This window comes from Pithys albifrons, chromosome 2 (genome assembly GCF_047495875.1).
Source record: "Pithys albifrons albifrons isolate INPA30051 chromosome 2, PitAlb_v1, whole genome shotgun sequence".
Lineage (NCBI taxonomy): Eukaryota > Metazoa > Chordata > Aves > Passeriformes > Thamnophilidae > Pithys > Pithys albifrons.
Window position 1 is genome coordinate 39,072,448 of NC_092459.1, and position 18,275 is coordinate 39,090,722.

Genomic DNA, 18,275 nt, shown 5'->3' on the forward strand with positions numbered 1-18,275 from the left:
TTTTTGTATTCTGTATTTCATCAGAATATCTGATAAGTGTATCTGCATAGACTAGAAGTGAGTTGCTTCTGGCTACTGTCTCTCCAAACAACAGAGATTGATGTTCATATTCACAGTGGTGATGGACTAGGGAATTTTTGCTCAAGAATTCTTTGTGCTGATTTGGGAAATGCTGGCATTTATATGGATGTTTTATCTGTTGTATCTGATAATATCTGTATATTATCTGTATACTTACAGATATTAGTTCTGTATTAGTTCTCTTGATGGACTTAGGCCATTTAAGGACCTAGTTAAAACTCCTGCATATCAGGCCAGTCAACTGTTGAGTCTTTGCTCTTGGTACTGATGAATGCAAAGGTTGTACTTAAAAGTCTACCATGACTGAAATGTTGTGTAGGTGACATATGGTTGTAGCTACATTCATCAGAAATGTGTTTGCTTCATTTGTTGACAGCACCTGGATCACTTATTTAATATGTTGTGTTTTTCTCTCTCTTGAAGGATAAGGTGAATTGTCGTGAGATAACTAGAAACTGAGTTGATGGTGAGAGTGAAATGTTCTGAAACAATCACTGGGAAGTACTGCATACCAGTTGGCTGAGTATCCAGCTGAATCATCAGTGTAAGTTCTCTGTGACCTCACCCCCTTTGCTCGGAATTATAGCCTTTTTGGAAAAGGGAGAAAAATGTGATGATGTTTCCATTCTTAGAATTTTGCTAAGTTGTAATACTACTTTATCACTGAGTTACATTAAATTATTTAAATGGTTTAAATAAACAGCTAAAGTAGTGTACTTTTCTTTTTGACTGTTCTATTAAAATCTTTTTTTCTTTTATACTTGGTAAATGAAGTTGAAATGTCTTGTCAGCTGTGATGTCTGCTACACCAGTTAAAAATTTTCCATATAACCCTGTTTTTGATAACTTAAGTCTTTGGACACTTGATCTGTTGGGCGTTTATTTGTATGGTCAATTTAATATTTTGCCTTTTAAAAAAGGTGTAGAGTTTATAAATCTCATTGAACTGTACTGTTTGTATTTGCTGGAATGTTTATAGCATCACAGAATCATTTAGGTTGGAGAAGAGCCTTAAGATCATCGAGTGTTAACCCCACACTGTCAAGTCCATCACTAAACTATGTTCCTAAGTGCCGAATCTATATGTCAACCACTTCCCTGGGCAATCTGTTCCAATTCTTGACATCAAAACTGATCTAAACCTCCCCTGGTGCAACGTGGGACCATTTCCTCTTATCCCAGCTTTTGTTACTTAGAAGAAGAGGCTGACTCTCACCTGGCTACAATCTTCTTTCAGGTTGTCATAGAGAGTGATAAGGTCTCCCCTGAGCGCCCTATTCCCCAGGCTAACCAACCCCAGCTCCCTCAGCTGCTTCTCATAAGACTTGTGCTCCAAACCCTTTATCAGGTTCATTGCCATTCATCTGGGTTGACAATGGTATTTGGTCATATTACTGATTAATCAGCCAAGTATGTTGTTCTGGGGAAAGTAAGAGCTGACTTTGACAGTAAACCTGTCCCACCTCCCTTATCGAATTGTATGTTTAGGAAAATAGAACATAGTGGAAGCATGAACTTAGGTATATGGCAAACCTCTTAGACCCTAGGCAGGCCTGTGAGAGATGTGAGATTTTTATAGCTGTATGTTATTCAGGGAAGTAAGCAAACACTAATACATGCTTTTGGCCCACCCTTCATATTGAGGAATTTTTGGGACATTTATTTCCCTCCTCACCACTCTTCAGCTTTTTTGCAATTATATATTTTCCTGAACGTGTAGAAAGCTTTCCTCAAGGGCAGTGGGTGCAGGACATGCAGATGGTAGGGTGTGAGTTTCTAGAGAAGACTAGAGGCAAGGCCACTTTCAGACTGTACTTGACTCTGGCCAATTGAAAGTTGTTTTTGAATTGCACAACATGAAATGATTGATCTTTAAGGCTGAGGCTGTGTGTGCTTTGAATTTTAATGTACCTCTCTGTTCTCTCTTTCTAGCTGGAATGTTTGCTGCTTTCCCTACAGGGTTATAAGCTTTGATATTCAGAAGACCAAAACTGAAACATGCCATCTGAGAGGTGCCTGAGGTATAGTACTCGGTAGTGTGTAGGAAGTATTAACATTTAGGATGATGTTTACTAAAGCGTCAGTTAAAGAGTAGGAAAAAAGTGGAACTAATACTTTTGTTTGTTAGCTAGGAATTCACATTATTAAATACATATCTCTGTTATAATCTGCAAAATACTACTCTCTTGTTGCCACTTATCTGTATCAAAGAGAAGTGTTCCTGGGTTTGAGTGGAGACCTACAAGCCTCTTCATTAGTTACCTTATGTATACCTTAGTCTATACTTGGAATTTTTGATTGTGGAATCAACTGGCATTTTACATTTCTGTATCTGAATTGGTGGCTGATGACAATTTTGGGGGTGTGTAGTGTTGCACTCTTCATGACATGTATTATTTTTCCAGTTATTTAAAATGTCTTCAAAGCATTCTCTCTGAACTAATCTTTCTGCCTTCCCTTATTTCTCTTTCCCAGTGTAGGCTTTCTCATTCATTTGTATTGCCCATTGCCACAATGTGTTATTTATAATATGTTATTTATAATTTAATTACTTTCTGGGAACACTTTCAGGCAGAACACTGCAGAACTTATTAACTTAATGGGTTTTCTGCAGAACTTTGTAGTATCGTGATGTGCTGGTGGTTCTGTTTTACAGAGTAGTTAACACTGAGGTGGGAGCTCAGGGAACTACCTGGTATTACTGGAATACCATATCATTTCAATTCCATTTCTGTTTCCCATGCCATGCTTCTGTAGTAGAAGAGAATCAGGTCTTACTTGCTTTATAGCTGTTGAGTCTATCAACTGACGATATCACTACAAAGTGGTCATGTTATGTGTAATGATACTATGTATTTTCTTTCATAAATTGCAGTTAAATTGCCTTGTATGCCTATGCATTCTTCGTATGTTTTTAACACAGGTGTTACAGGCAACTGAGTTTTCATTTTGGCATTGAGTTGAAAAATGGATTATGATACACCTACCACTGATAAGTTTTCTATTGAGTAAAATAGTCCCCTAGATGATGGTGAAAAAAGCAAGAGGAATGAAGGTCTTGGTTCATAGCACTGGGAGAGAGACTAATCAAAATAAAAATAAAGAGAAGCCATCTCTGGGTATAATTAGCATATTATACTTGCACTAGTTTGATTTAGTCACTTTGCCACAGAAGGAAGTTACAGGAGAGAAAGCCTGTTAGAAATAATTCCCTTGTATTTTAGCAAGTTGGATTTCTTGATAACTGTCATTTAGAATGAGTTGTGTTCCATAAACAGAACAGTTGAAGAAAAAATGATAATTTGAATGAGTAATTTTGAAATGTATTTAGGGCATGTCCATACAGGAAACCCAAACTGTCAAAGAGGAGCTGTAGTTCAGATACATACAGGCTGTTCCACCTTGGCCAGCCTTCTAGAAATAACGTCTTAGTTGTCTCTTTTAAAAAGTAGGTTAGATTAGAGCAAATAGTTTGCAAGGCAGGTCTGCAGTAGTTTAGAGATGCCCAAGGTGCAGGAGTGGGAGAGGCAGACAGTGTGTATTGATAAGAAAAGAGAATATAGCAGCTGCTGGATAGCATATGTATGCAGTGAATTACATGATTGTAGTGCAAAGATTATAGATTATTCAACCCTTAATAAAAAAAAAAGTAAATTTATATCTTTGCTTTGACTTACACTGAAATGACTCTGTAAACTCGCCCTCTATAAAAACACAGATTCTCTGGCAATATGAATTGGTAGTCTCATAGATTTCAAATCAATTGCATTTTTTTTGTACCAAAGAGGATTTGCCAGTATGTTTGATTTGTTTCTATTTACATCAGAAGTTATATTGTCTCTTCCTTTTGCTTCAGAAAAGGAAGCTGCCATCAGACAGTCTTAGACTGGATTATATGCAAATCTTTTATTCATACATGGAGATATACAGAGGTGGAGAAAGCCTTAGCATTTTAAAATCAAGCAGATACCACCCCCCCCACCCCCCCCCATCCCCAACACACAACAGAGAATCAAAAAAAACCCAAACACTTCATAAATATGAATAATCTGAAATGGTCTGAAAACACGCCGTAACACAGTATCAGACTTAAACAGGCCGTCTGAGACCATAGACATCCCTTCTTTTTAGTAGAACTAGTTATGTACATGCGTTTGTCCTTTCCACTGATGGATCAGTTTGAGCCACTTAAAGTTTTCTGCTGGTCCTTTGTCCTAGGCCCTTTATTCTTCTCATTTAATTCTAAAGTGATTCTGAATTAATCCTGTGAGTTCAGCTGACTTCCAGTACAAAAATGAAAGTCAAAACCACTGAAGTTTTTAAATATATGTATGTAATCATGTTTCATAAAATTTTGTTATACTGAGCTTTTCTTGTGATGTCTGTACTATTTAAAGATTTTTGCCTGACAGGGTGCATGAGTTTTTCATTCCAAGAATTACAAAACAATCTTGCCTTAGAAAAAGTTTTTCTGTATTTTTGACAGAAAATGCTTGTTTCCTACATTTTTGTCAGCATCTTTTCCCTTTCTCCTCTCAGTGTTCAGGAAATGCTGACAGGTCAGAGACTTTGCCAGTCCAGCTCCCATAATGATGCTGTCCTGGCAGCCCTGAACCAACAAAGAAGTGATGGCATACTTTGTGATATTACCCTTATTGCTGAAGAGCAGAAATTCCATGCACATAAAGCAGTCCTGGCAGCCTGCAGTGACTACTTCCGAGTAAGTACAAAGACTTTTCTCTTCTTATAATAATATTAAAAATTATTATTGTGGAGAACAGGAGTTGTTATAGATATCATATTGAACAAGCTTTAAATTTAAGCCTTTAGAAAATTCAGGATTATTGCAATTTAGTAGAGTATGCAGCTTTAAATATCCACACATGTGTCTAGGGAAAGAAATGTAAAGAACACAATTAAGTTTTTTTAATCATTATTTACGGTATGTCTTCCCCCCACCTCTCCACCCCCAACAAAGATAGGCAGTGCATATCTTTCTATGAATTTTACGCCCCAGTAAAGTCAGAAAGTGGAAGACTTTGTAGAACGAAGAAATGTTTGTAGAACTTTGGAGACAGTTGTGATTATGTCACTGTGAAGAGGAGTCTGAGGGGAGACCTCACTGAGGTCTTCAACACCCTCAAGAGGGGAAACAGAGCGGCGAGTACAGGTCTCTTCACTCTTGTGACTGGTGGCAGGACTTGCGGAAATGACGTGAAGCTGAATCAGGGCAGGTTTAGATTGGATATCAGAAAAAGGTTTTTCACCCAGAAGGTGGTTGGGCACTGGAATAGGCTCACCAGGGGAAGTGATTAAAGCACCAAACCTGACAGAGTTCAAGAAGCATTTGGACAATGCTCTCAGGCACATGGTGTGACTCTTGGGGTGTCCTGAGTAGGGCCAGGAGCTGGACTCTTATGATCCTGATGGGTCCCTTCTAACTCAGCATGTTCTGCGATTCTATGATTAGAGCATGGAAGCACAGGGAAAGGAAATTTAAATTTAATCTTTACCGTGAGGGTGGTGAGGCACTGAAACAGGTTACCCAGAGAAGTTGTGGCTGCCCCATGCCTGGAAGTGTCCAAGTACAGGCTGGATGGGGCTTTGAGCAACTTGGTCTAAGTGAAAGGTGCCTTTGGCCATGGTGATGGAACAAGGTGATCTTTAAGGTCCTTTTCACCACAAGACATTGTATGATTCTGTGATAAATACAATTTAATTCACTTTGACTGTGGATTTTTGTAGAATATAAATGGTTACTCTCAAAGAGGAGGCTATAGTAATTTTTGAAATGTGATAAGACTTATTTTCAGAAACAAATGTTTCCAAAATGTAAAGATTAGAATATGCCTCGGGAAATCTAATTCAGATGCTCAGCATGGAAAACTGAACTCACGTGCTAAAATTGGAGTAACTGAAAAATTGAGTTTCGTAATAGGAAGATTATTCTTCATGTGAAGCAATTCTACTAACCTCCATTATGATGTACCTGCTCAAATGTTGGGCTGTCTCTAGCTCTGTAGTTGGCTGGTATTTTTAAGTGTGAGTCATCCTTTAATCAGAGACTAAAGCTGAAATTCATTAAAGGTCTATTTTCTCTAAAAAAGTAATTTTATTTAATATTATGTCTACACTGTAATTGTAGTGTTACAAACTTCTTTATGGTGACATTTTTGTTTTGTAACAATAGTAATACAGTGTATGACAACTGTTCTATATCCTTAATTACCTGAGCAGAATTTTTATCTTCCTGTCGACCATGTCTCACTTTTGCTTAGAATTTATTGATTTCTTCTGTGTACTTAAGAAATATTATTAACCTTAATGTTACTTTTGCTGTGATGGTGTTGAGCCAATGGATTGCTCATTTTTTGAGCTTGTCTGTATGCTTATGGGTTCTGCTACAGCATACTTTGTATTGCCGTAGTTGCTGATGTTGCTTCATAATGGTGTCTGGGCCCTGCTGTAACAGAGATTGCTTTGCACTTTTTTTCTGTTACCCCAGTGCACAGGGAGATATTCTGGAGCTCTCTGGCTCTAGCAAGTGCTATATATACTTGTCAATGATAGATATACTACCATGCTGTTCTTGTTTGAATGAAATATTTTAATAAGGGTGCCATATCATTACTCTGCAAGTGTGACATTCTTTCCAGAGTTCACTGTATCCTGTGCATAGAAACATCATAGAGTAGGCATCTGTGTTCAGCATTCCAGCAATGTGGTAGGAACAGCTTCTACTTTGGTCGCTTATGGATTGACATTGATATTTGGGGCACTGTGACTTGCTGTGTTATTTCCAAGTGAGTTACTTGGTATTGGCTGGACAGTTATTAAAAATTAAAATCTTAATGTCCTTAATTGCTACATAAATACCTTCTATTTAAAAAGTACTGAAAGAATGATCTATGTAACATTTAGAATTTGATCTGCCTGTAAACTGGTATGGTGTGGTAGGATGTATTCTTCAGACTTTAGGTATCAGCTATAAATATGGAATCTGTGCTTTCTGAAATCAGGCAAACAATTTGTATTGTTAATGGACAAAAATCTCTGTTAGAAAATTGTGAAATGAGACATATGTTCTGTAAGAAGGTGACAAAAAGTTATGATACACTATGTTCCTGATTCTAATAATTTAGAAACAGGAAGAGTTGATTAAAAAGTAATAATGTTTTGTATTTAACCTGATACTATTGATCTTTTTATGACTATGGGGATTTTGAGCTGCTTGAGTGTTAATTTTTTGAGATTTAGGAGAATGATCCCAAGCTTCATTCAGTCAGCAAAAAGAAACAGGTGTTTCCAGAAGGTGATAAAAGAGGATAGAATATTTACTTAGAATGAAATAAATGACCAGCTGAAAGTACCAGATCTCTCTCAACTGGTCATAAAGACCACTCACATAATTCAAAATTAGCTGTTGAGCTGTTAATATTGTATTTTGCCCTTATTTTTTCCTGAATTTTCTTGGAGGAATTCTTGGATGAAATCTACAAATTTTCTAACCCTGAAGTAATTTATAAAAAACTCACTGCCATGTGAAACTGACCTTTCAGTACTTTTCTTTTCTGAGATATAAGTACAGGACTGCAGTGATTCTGGGAACATCAGATGTTGGAGTTTCTTTGAATAAAGCTGAGATGACACAACTATACATCAATGTGACACAAAGAACTTGCCTACCATAGCTTGTGGTTTCTACAACTCACAGATTGGATTAATATCCCAGCCAGCTTTCAGCTGTGCCTGGAGAAGCTCTAAGCTGATTCTTATGACCTCACAGGTGTACTGGGTTTGTGTAGCCAGGTTTTGGAAGCATGAGGCATTAGAAGGGAGGTTTCTGTTAGAAGCTGCCAGAAGCTTTGCCTGTGTCTGGCAGAGCCAATGCCAGCCAGCTCCAGGATGGATCCACTGCTGGGCAAGGCCGACCCAATCAGAGAAGGTAGGAGCACCTTTGTGATAGCATATTTAAGAAGGAAAAGAAAGGTGTGCATAGATGCAAGATCAGAGAGAGACTATATAAGAGGAGCAACTGTGCTGACACCAAGGTCAGTGGCAAAGGAGGGGCAGGGGATACTCTAGGCACTGGAGCTGAAGTTTCTCTGCAGACCATGGTGAGGCAGCTGTGCTGCTGCTGCAGCACATGGAGGTCAGTGGGTGTGCAGAGATCTGCCAAAAAGTTACTCGCACCAGAGCAAGAGGATGCCTGAAAGAGGGCTGTGAATTCATGGGACGTCCATGCTGGAGGGACCAATTATCGCAGACAGCTGCAAACTTGTGGAGAGAGGAGCCCAAGCTGGAGCACGTTTCCTGGTAGGACTTGTGACTCTATGGGGGACCCACAGTGGAGCAGCCTATGCCTGAAGGACTGCACCCTGTGGAAGAGTGATCCATATTGCATCAGTTTGTGGAGAACTGTTGTCTGTGGGATGGACTCACACTTGAGAAGTTCATGAAGGACTGCCTCCTGTGGGAGGAACTCTGCGCTGGGGAAGGGAAAGGACTCCTCTCCCTGAGAAGTGGCAGAAACAAGCTGTGATGAACTGACCATAACCCACACTCTTCATCTCCCTGCACTGCTGGAGAGGAGGAGGTAGAGCTCAGAACTGAAGGAGGGGTAAAGGGAAGGTGTTTTTAGCATTTATTTTACTTCTTATTACCCTGCTCTGATTTTATGAGTAATAAAATTCAGTTAATATCCCAAATTAGAGTCTGTTTTGCCTGTGATGATATTTGGTGAATGATCTCTGAGTCCTTATTTCATCTCATGAACCTCTCATTATACTTTCTCCCCGCTGTCCACTTATGGAGGGGAGTGATAGAGCAGCTTTAGATGGTGCCTGGCATCCAACCAGGGTCAACCTCCTACAGTCTTTTCTGGATCTCCAGATATCTGCTCAATTTTACACAGGTCTCTGTCAGAATGAATCATTTGTTTTCTCTTTTTTTGCTGCTATCGTAAATTGGCTTCCAAAGAGGCTAGATGTTTGCTTTCTATGGAATGCTTTTAGAGTTTTCTGCAGTTTTGTTCTGCGTCTCCTTTGATTTAGAAGGTCCTACTTCTTAAATTGTGTTTTCTTAAGCAGCATATTTTTTTCAAATTGCTGCTTTAGTCTTTCTTTTATTGCAAAGAAAAGTTTATTAATGCTTTAGAAGGATAACTAAGCATTTGTCATGTTCCAACTGATGGAATTGAAGCCACCGTGTAAGGGAGAGTGGACAGAGAAGGTTAAACAGAAGTTCCTTTGTCAAATTTTCTTTGAAGTTACAGTCTGAAGTAAAATCTATTGCTTTTCTAAGACAAGCTGAAGACTTGAGCTTCAGCAAAATAATTAAGGGGCAGCCTTCTAGGGTAACAGCCTGTCATCCCTTCTTCCAGTTCTTACAGTTTGTCTTGTAGTTCCAGCTGTGCAGAAACATTGGAGTTTAAATCCTAAGCATATCCTCCCAGTTTGGGAGTTTGCTACATTTTTACACCAAAATGTTGTTTGTTTGGTTGGTTTTTTTAATTAAAAAAAAAGCCCTTAGAAAATTGGATACAAAGACTGCATTAAAAATACAGAGTTAAACTGCAAGAACAGACATTTGAAAAGTAGGGGTTTTAATTTGTTTTCTGCTCCTGAAGGACCTCTTATTTCAAAATGTGCTAAGGAATACAATAGCCGTCTCCACAGACTAAAAGACTACAGTAAAAAATAGTAAATGTATGTATTTTTATGGGCTCCTTTTTAAGTAACAGCTAGCATTTTAGGCAGACTTTTCCATATTGATCTACTGTAATTTGCCATTTATCTCTATCTTTTGCACTAACACAAGGCACTTGAGTTTGTATGTGTGCATTGTGATAATTCTAGCAAGCTAAGTAATTTCCAGTTGAAAGATTCTTCTTTTTTCCCCCCTCTTGGACCAAAATTAAATGTTACTGCATGACTTCATTAGTAGGCCTTTACAGTGTTGGCAGGTGATTACATAGCCTCAAGATTTTCTTGTCCAAAATACATTGGTTTTCCAGCCAGAACAACTTCTTTCTTCTTCCTTATTTTTCACTTGAGTGGGTTTGTAGTTGCAGGACTTTGATCTTAGAAAGATGCAGACTTTTCCATCTAATCTGGATGAACAAAATTGTATCACTTATCTGAAATAGATTTTAAAGTGTCAATAAAATTCTATTTTTTCCCCCACAATGAGCATGCTCAATTCTTAGAAGAATTTTTCTTATCTGAAATGAAATAGTAGATAATAATTTTGTATACAGACTCTTTACTACTAACTGTTTCAATTGATTCTTAAACATTTTCTTTTCAGGAGTTTTCTATACTGTTTTTCCTACCTGTTGACAGATGGTTTCCTTTTCTGTACACAACATTGCTGATTGTTCATATTTTACCCTATATTGCATTGTTTTTTCGTAAGGTTAGAGAATTGATTCTTATGAACAAATCCCTGAGGTATGAAAGACTATATGATGCAAATGGCTTTCACAGTCGTGTTGCATTAATCATAAAGAGGAAAAGTCTATCCCTAATATGTCTTAGGGATAGATCTTAAGACCTAGTTCTAAGAAATTACAATTATCTGCTGGCTTTGCAGTATAATGTGATTTTGTCTTTCAGCATTTCACCATTGATGTGTCTACTAAACAAACAATATTTTCCATACTATTGTATCCTGAAAGTGATTCTACTTAGGAATTGTATGTCCAGATAACTTGTAGAAACGTTAGGTCTTCACATAGGACCAAATCAGCTCTGTTCTTCCAAACAAACAGTGGTTGTGCCTGCATCCTTCCCTAACCCCAAGCCACATATGGATAGGTATGGCTGCTTCTGAACTTCCTGAACAACAGAACAAGGAGCAGTGGCCATAAACTAAAATGCAAGAAGTTCCACCTCAACATGAGGAAGAAATTCTTTATGCTGAGGGCGGCAGAGCACTGGAACAGGCTGCCCAGGGGTGTTTCAGAGTCTCCCTCTCTGGAGAGGGACCCTGCCTTGGCAGTGGGGTTGGACTAGATGTTCTCCAGAGGTCTCTTCCAACCCTTTGATTCTGTAGCTTGAGCTCTAGAGGAGGAATTTTTGTACTAAGAGTCAGGCTTGCTTTTCTTGACTGTCTTCCTTGAATCCCTACAAGCAGTACACAAGAGTTTCCAAATGAATTTTTTGGAAATCTGACAGTACAGTTATAGAGATGTCAGATGAACCTTTCAGAGTTGGCAAATCATGCACCCTGCTATGATTCCTTGCATCTTTTCTTTCTTATCTTTGTTCTTACTGTGATAACTTGGATGAAAACTGAAACATTTCCCATGAAATACCAAACTCCCTTTCTGCTGCCATCATGATTTGTGCAAAACTCCTGTTATCCCAGGTATATGGTGTGAGGGTCAAAAATAACTACTCGATCCCAGATATGAGGGTAGAAACTGGAATCATTTATTGAACATGCGACGTGCAATTTGAAGGCATCAGGGCCAGGATATGTTAATAAGGAGGATGGAATATGGTAACATGGTAAGTAGGGAATTATACAAGTTTCGGCTACGTTGCACAATTAGTTAATATTTTTCTATACCAGGGATTTTATATGGGAGAAGGAAACAAAGGGTTTCAACATGAATTGATAACATTGATCTTAAAATCCATCTCTGTTTTGAAGCTGGAGACAGCTAATCAGCATAGCTGAACACCAACAGGCCTTATTGTCCTTAGTGATGGGATTTTGTCTCAGCTTCTGTTGACCATGGCTTAGTGCTTAAACTTGTCAGGGTCTTGCTGCTGGAAGCTGAATTTCAGGTTCCAACAATGTGGCATCTCTGATTAGTTACACATCCTTGCCATCTTCTTACTCAACAGTCTTCCCCACAATCTGAGAAGCCTTAAGGGTTTTGACCAATTAATATCTGATCTTTGCTGTATTGATTCATATTGTCCTGGGCCATTCTCTGTTATCAAAGCCCTTAATTCTGAAGTAGTTTCCAAACGCTCTACTAAATTTCAGAACAGGATACAGTATTCTTATTTACTGTCACACCAGTAGTTTTCTTATGTAAGAACTTTGATAAAGAGGCATTTATTAAATATGCTTAGTCTTGAGATGAAACTTCCCCACTTCCTAACTCTGTTTAATCTCTCTTCTGGTTTTTATTTGTTTGGTTTTTTAATGCATTCTTCCTGTGTGAAAATGCTGACTGCAGACTTGAGACAGAATGTAGTCTTAGTAGTCTCAGTAGTGGTTTCAGGCTTGAGATTATTGAGTTTATAATGTTCACTACAATACAGTGATGCTATAAGAAGTCTTAAGGGCTATTTTGGCATTCTGTCTAACTGTTAACCATTGTCTTTAAACTCTCCTACACATGAAATCAGCCAAATTTGCCAACACATAGCTGTGAGTGATGCCAACAGTGCAGAAGGTATTTGAAGATTCACAGTAGTGTCTGGTGTTGTGAACATGTTACTTGTACACCACCTGTTGAGAGTGAGAATTCAGTGCTGCTTGCTTTTCATTTGAAAAAAACCCAAATTTGCCTAAAATAAGAGAAGGCCTGGGGAAAAAAATCAAGTTATATTACTAGCATAAAAAAAGGTTTAAATACAGATTAGAGTTTTACTACTAATTATTCAATGATCCAGTTACAGTTGAGTGTCAAGAAAACTGCACATTCCTTCACTTCTTAAAATATTGTTTGTTACAGGCACTTCAGTACTTTTGACTATGTTTAGTCAAAACATTGGAAGTAATATAGCATAGGCAGGTGTGAAGTGTCTCAAGTAATATTTATCTGAACAAACACTTTTTTACTTTTGGAGTATATGCAGAAATGTTCTGCAAATGTATTAAAAAATTAAATAAGTACTTTAATATTCTTTCAAAATGAACAAAGTAAGGAAGTGGATCTGGTTAATTTTACTTTGTTCATTTGTATCTTCACAAAGAGTGGGGGTTTATTCTGTGAGACTTGGAAGCAATTTTTGTTTGCTGCAGACAGAATTCCCACAGCTCAGCAATATAGGTGTTGCCAAAAGCATTTAGAAGACTATTTTCTGAATTCTGTGTTCAAATTCCCAGTAGTTTTTATGCTGAGTAAATATGTTTCTATTGCAGTTCTCATAGTTCGTAAATGAATTCATTGCAACTCTGCCAGTGTTGGATGGTTGACATCGTGTTGTATCATCTTGAGGTTTTTTGTTGTTTTTTTTTTTAACTGTTTTGGAGTGCCTATATGGTAAGTAAGTGTACTGTTTAAGTATGGCAGAATCAACTCTGCAGTTAATGAGATAGGCCATTGGAGACTGTGACTCACTGTCTCAGATTAGATTGTGATAACAACAAGTGGTGTTTGGCTACTATTCAGTTGATGCATTTTCTCAGTATAAACCCAGGACAGAAAGGAATCATTGCTGCCATGTTGATGTCCATGCCAGTTTTCTTTACCATCTTCTTTGCTTGCACCAGGCTTCCTCATTTCAATTTTGCAGGGCTGCCATAACAAGTGTTCTGATGTCTTGCTGAACTCGGCTGTAGTTTCTATGTTGCTAAGTGTTTGCCCATGAAATCCAGTTTATTGGGGCAGGCCTGTGGCAGAGAAGTGTTTCATACCTGTTTTCTTCTCAGTCTCTATAGTCTGATGAAGTCTGATGTTTCAGAACAGAGTTGGATTCTGTAGGAACTCTTCTGTCTCTTGTAGTCTCTGTCAGTATCTTCCTACACAACCTCAAGAAAATTTAAAATTACTCTGTGGGTGTAATGAAGCTGAAAACACCCGGGGGAATTACTTGGGCAGCATGTCACTTTTAACTTCAGTGACTAGGACCCACATACCATTCTAATAACATGAGAAGGAGCCAACAAAAGAGACAAGTGGTGAAAAGCTAAAACCATGATCCATAGGTTGCACTGAACATGTAGCTGGCTTGAAATATCATCTGTTATCTCTACAGTTGTACTGTCAGAATTACAGAATATGTTCAGTTGGAAGAGACCCACAGGGATCATTGAGTTCAACTCTTAGACTGTCCCCAGGAGTCATACATGTGCTCAAGATTATCATCTAAATGCTTCTTGAACTCTGTTAGGCTTGGTGTTGTGACCACTTCCCTGGGGAGCCTGTTCCAGTGTCCAGCTCCCTCTGGGTGAAGAACCTTTTTCTGATTTCCAAACTAAACCTCCCCTGGCACTGCTTTCCAACATCTCATTCCCCAGTCTGTACGTACATCCAGGGTTGCCCCTTCGCAGGTGCAAAATCTGACACTTCCCCTGGTTGAACTTCTTACGATTGGTGATTGCTTCTAGTTTGTGAAGGTCTGTCTGCAGGGCCTCCCTGCCTTCAAGGAAATCAGTAGCTCCTCCCAATTTTCTGTCATCTGCAAATTTGCTTAGTATCCCTTCCGGTCCTGTGTCCAAGTCATTTATGAAGATGTTGAAGAGCACAGGGCCCAAGATGGAGCCCTGTGGACCCCCACTAGTGACAGTCACCAGTCTGATGTCACCCTATTCACTATCACCCTCTGCGCTCAACCCATGAGTCAGTTGCTCACCCACCACATGATGTGTTTATCCAGCTGTGTGCTGTTCAGTTTGTCCAGAAGGATCCTGTGAGAAACAGTATCAAAAGCTTTACTGAAATCCAAAAAGATTACATCAACTGGCTTCCCCTGATCAGTTAAGTGGGTTATCTTGTCATAAAAGGAAATCAGGTTTGATAAGCAGGACTTTCCTCTTGTGAAGGCATGATGGCTCTGACCAAGGACAGTGTTTGAAGTGCTTTTCAATACTTCCTAGGATAATCTTCTCTGTAACTTTACCAGACACTGAAGTGAAACTGACAGGCCTGTAGTTTACAGGGTCCTCCTTATTTCCCTTCTTGAAAACTGGGACAATGATTGTAGCTTCCAGTCAGCTGGTACCTCTTCTGATTCTCAAGGCTATTCAAAAATCATTGAGAGAGGTTTTGCAATGACATCAGCTAGCTATTTGAAGATTCTGGGATGAAACCCATCAGGCCCCGTAGAATTGTAGTGATCTAGCTGGAGCAGCAGATGCCACACAGTTTCAGGGTCGACTGGGAGTTGATCGTTCTCTCAGTCATGGTCCTCCCGCTCAGGGCACTGAGACTCCCTTGGTCCATCATCTATGGTGAAGGCAGAGGCAAAGAAAGCATTAAACAGCTCTGCCTTGTCTCTGTCCCTGTTTGTGAGGTGACCGTCCTTATCCCGTAAGGGGCCAATGATATTTCTATACTGCCTATTGCCATTAATATATTTGAAAATATTGTTTTACTGTCCCCCACATTTTTGGCAGCTTCAACTCCAGCTGAGCTTTGGCTATAAGAATTTTCTCCCTACAATGGCAAGCAACATTTCTTGGATACTCCCTCGAGGAGTATTCCGCTCTTCTTTGTTTGTATAAGAAGCTGATCACAACGCACATACTTTTGGTATAGCACGACATGTTCCTTTGAAGTTTAGAGAAGATGGCTTTCTTTAATAAAATTTTTCAATTGCTTCATTGTCAAGTGTTATTTTTTACACCTTGTTAACAGCTTCATTTTAGTAGACTGAAATATAATATTGGTAACTTGAATTCTTGTGACTGTAGGCCTTCATCTAGTAAAGGGTTGCATTAAAACAGTGGTGCCTCTGCATTTGTCTGTCCTGAATGGCTTTGTAAATGCTGCTGGTTGTTTGTCTTCGGTAGGAGTTAGTCTGCCTGAGTCAACCATTTTTGAAACATTAGACATCAAAATCCTTGCTAAGTCTCAGTTCACTCTTACTGTTTGACCTAATGTGAAGGTGATGAATAAGGAAGCTGCCTCTCAATCTACTACCATATAGGTAATGCATCAAAAGAGGGAAACACCCTTAACAGCCTTGGGTGAGAACATAAGAATGATCACACTGTTGAATCATTGGCTCTAGCAGCGGCTGTTTGTGTAGTCTGGTGAAAAAGAGGGAATCCAGGCTAAGTGTATGAAGCATGTCCGTGAGAGTTTCCCAGCTGTTTTCTTGAGCAGGGTGTGATACTTGTCTATTCAGCAGTCCTAGATAGGTCTCTCTTCTATGTTTTTATCTTCTTTCCCATAGAGCCTGTGTAAGATTCCTCATCCCCTGTACAGGGTGGCTGACTGCCTGTTGTGTGAAGATTACATTGTTTATTCTCAATCTGATTTATACCAATTTCACTTGATTCCTCTAGTTCTTCCGTTGCAAAAGATAAACATTTGTTCCTAAGTATTGTCATGGCACTCAAAACCGTCTCTTTTCCAGGCTGGAAGTTTCTGACTTAGTCAGATGCTAGTCAAATGGAAGCTGGGCAGGATGCTTGAAGTTCCTTGCCCTTCTCTGAAGCTTTCACAGTGCTACTGTGTGTTTTTTGAGATGAAGATAAAAGAATTTTATGCAGTAGACAAAACATAGATTTCTGCATGGGCATAGGGTTGATTTCTGTTTTGTACTCTCTTGTCTATTAACTTGTAAGCTTTGATTACTTTTTGTTACTATTACTGAGCACACAGGGATGATTTTTTATTAAACTCATATGTTAATTTTTATAGCTGCCATTTTAGAAACTGACTACTTATCTCATGCAATCCTTTCAGATTTTATCACACTTTACCCAGGTCTTTACTACCTTTGATGGCTTTTCTTCAGTGGACTTTCTGGCTGCACTGCTCTTGCGTTTTTCTAGATCTTCTCTAGCATGTTAAAGAGCCTACACTGAGGTGCTCCACTGTAATCAGGACTCCGTGTGAAAACTGTCCTGATCTTTTCTTATTCACTGTATTATATATTCAGTTGCTTACCCAGGCAAAGGTCTTTTCTTTGTTCTGTCTTGTCTGGTTTGCCTTCCAGGCATTTAAAGGCTTTTGTCAAAAGCTTTTTCTGAATCCACTTTGTGAAAAAGTAATGGTTAGACTCAGCATAGTGTAGTCTTCACCATTAGGTTTCATCTATTAGTTTTATGTATAAAAACAATTTTATGTTTGTGTGTGTATGTGTGGCTAAAACAAATTACCTCCTCCTCATAAATGTGGAACATTCTCAGCTCCTGATGAAATAACCTGGTCTTCCAGGGCCACAGGGTACCACCTATGTGAATAGGCAACAAATATACAAAAAGGCCATTTTATATAAAAATTACTTAATATTAGGACACCTTATGAAATGTCCATCTGCATTTTCAGAAGCTGTCATACCTAGCACTTAATCATCTATCTTGTCAGGGTTAGATTTCAACCAAGAAGGAGTAGGTGTCAAGCCTATAGAATTTATGGCAATAATTAAATGAATGTCATCAGAGTCTGATAGTTTGGAAGGAGTTTGTTTGTTAGAGTTGAAGTAAAAGCCAAGGGATAAACGAGCATGGTCAAATGCAGACTACTAAAAATAAAATAAAGAGATGATTTTATAGAGGCATTTGCTCCAGAGGAGATAGCTGATGGAGGGTAGAGCTCAGCTGATGATGAAAATTAGTGTGACAAATGACTGCAACATTATCACAAGCTTGGTTAGCCAAGTCATTCTTCTTTTATTTCATAAATTGTTAGTGCTTGTTTACATTTTAGCTTTTTATTTGTAGAAGGATATGAAAAACCAAAGACTAGTCAGCTGGTTTTATTGCTTTGCCTTTGTATAAAACAGTTTAATAAATATGTTGGTGAGAATTAAGGGTTTTACTTTAGCAAAATTGTGCTGTTTCTTAATGGAAAGCAAGATTTATAATCATAATGGAAAACAGAATTGTTTTAAAGAATGCAAAGGTTATCTAGTTTAAACTCTTATATAATGGACCAGATATGAAAGGTATCTAACACAAATCCCCATAAAATGAATAATTTAAATTTTGAGCATCAGACTTCTCACATAACAAGTATGATTTGTAGTTATGATGCAGAATAGAAGTAATTGCCATAGTTTATTATTGCTTGGAACATTTCGGTGTCAGTGTCTAATGACATTCACATCACATTATAAATTTCTTCTTAAAAAGCTAATAGCAACTACAATTGTTACTCAGGTTCTGTTAGATTAAGCCTTGCTGTGCAACAGTTTAGTTAGAGCTTGTATGGACTGAGGTGGGAAACATACCTTGATGGTATTGTATGAAGTATGTTTTTAAAAATAAGACCCTTCAAGCTTAAAGACCCCAAGCTTTGATCATGGTTTTTCCTGGGGAAGAAAAGAAAAATCACA

The 18,275-nt window shown here is 38.4% G+C and overlaps 1 protein-coding gene across 2 annotated transcripts in view; it reads left to right on the top strand.

The window, feature by feature from the left end:
* The window catches only part of KLHL32 (kelch like family member 32), a 117,122-nt gene that overhangs the window by 18,094 nt on the left and 80,753 nt on the right, over window positions 1-18,275 (top strand). For both annotated transcript variants that reach the window (XM_071547858.1, XM_071547859.1), the window contains exons 2-4: window positions 505-625; window positions 2,014-2,102; window positions 4,621-4,801. In XM_071547858.1, the coding sequence (XP_071403959.1) occupies window positions 2,080-2,102; window positions 4,621-4,801 (204 nt within the window). In that variant the 5' untranslated portion in view covers window positions 505-625; window positions 2,014-2,079. The remainder of the gene's footprint in view (window positions 1-504; window positions 626-2,013; window positions 2,103-4,620; window positions 4,802-18,275) is intronic.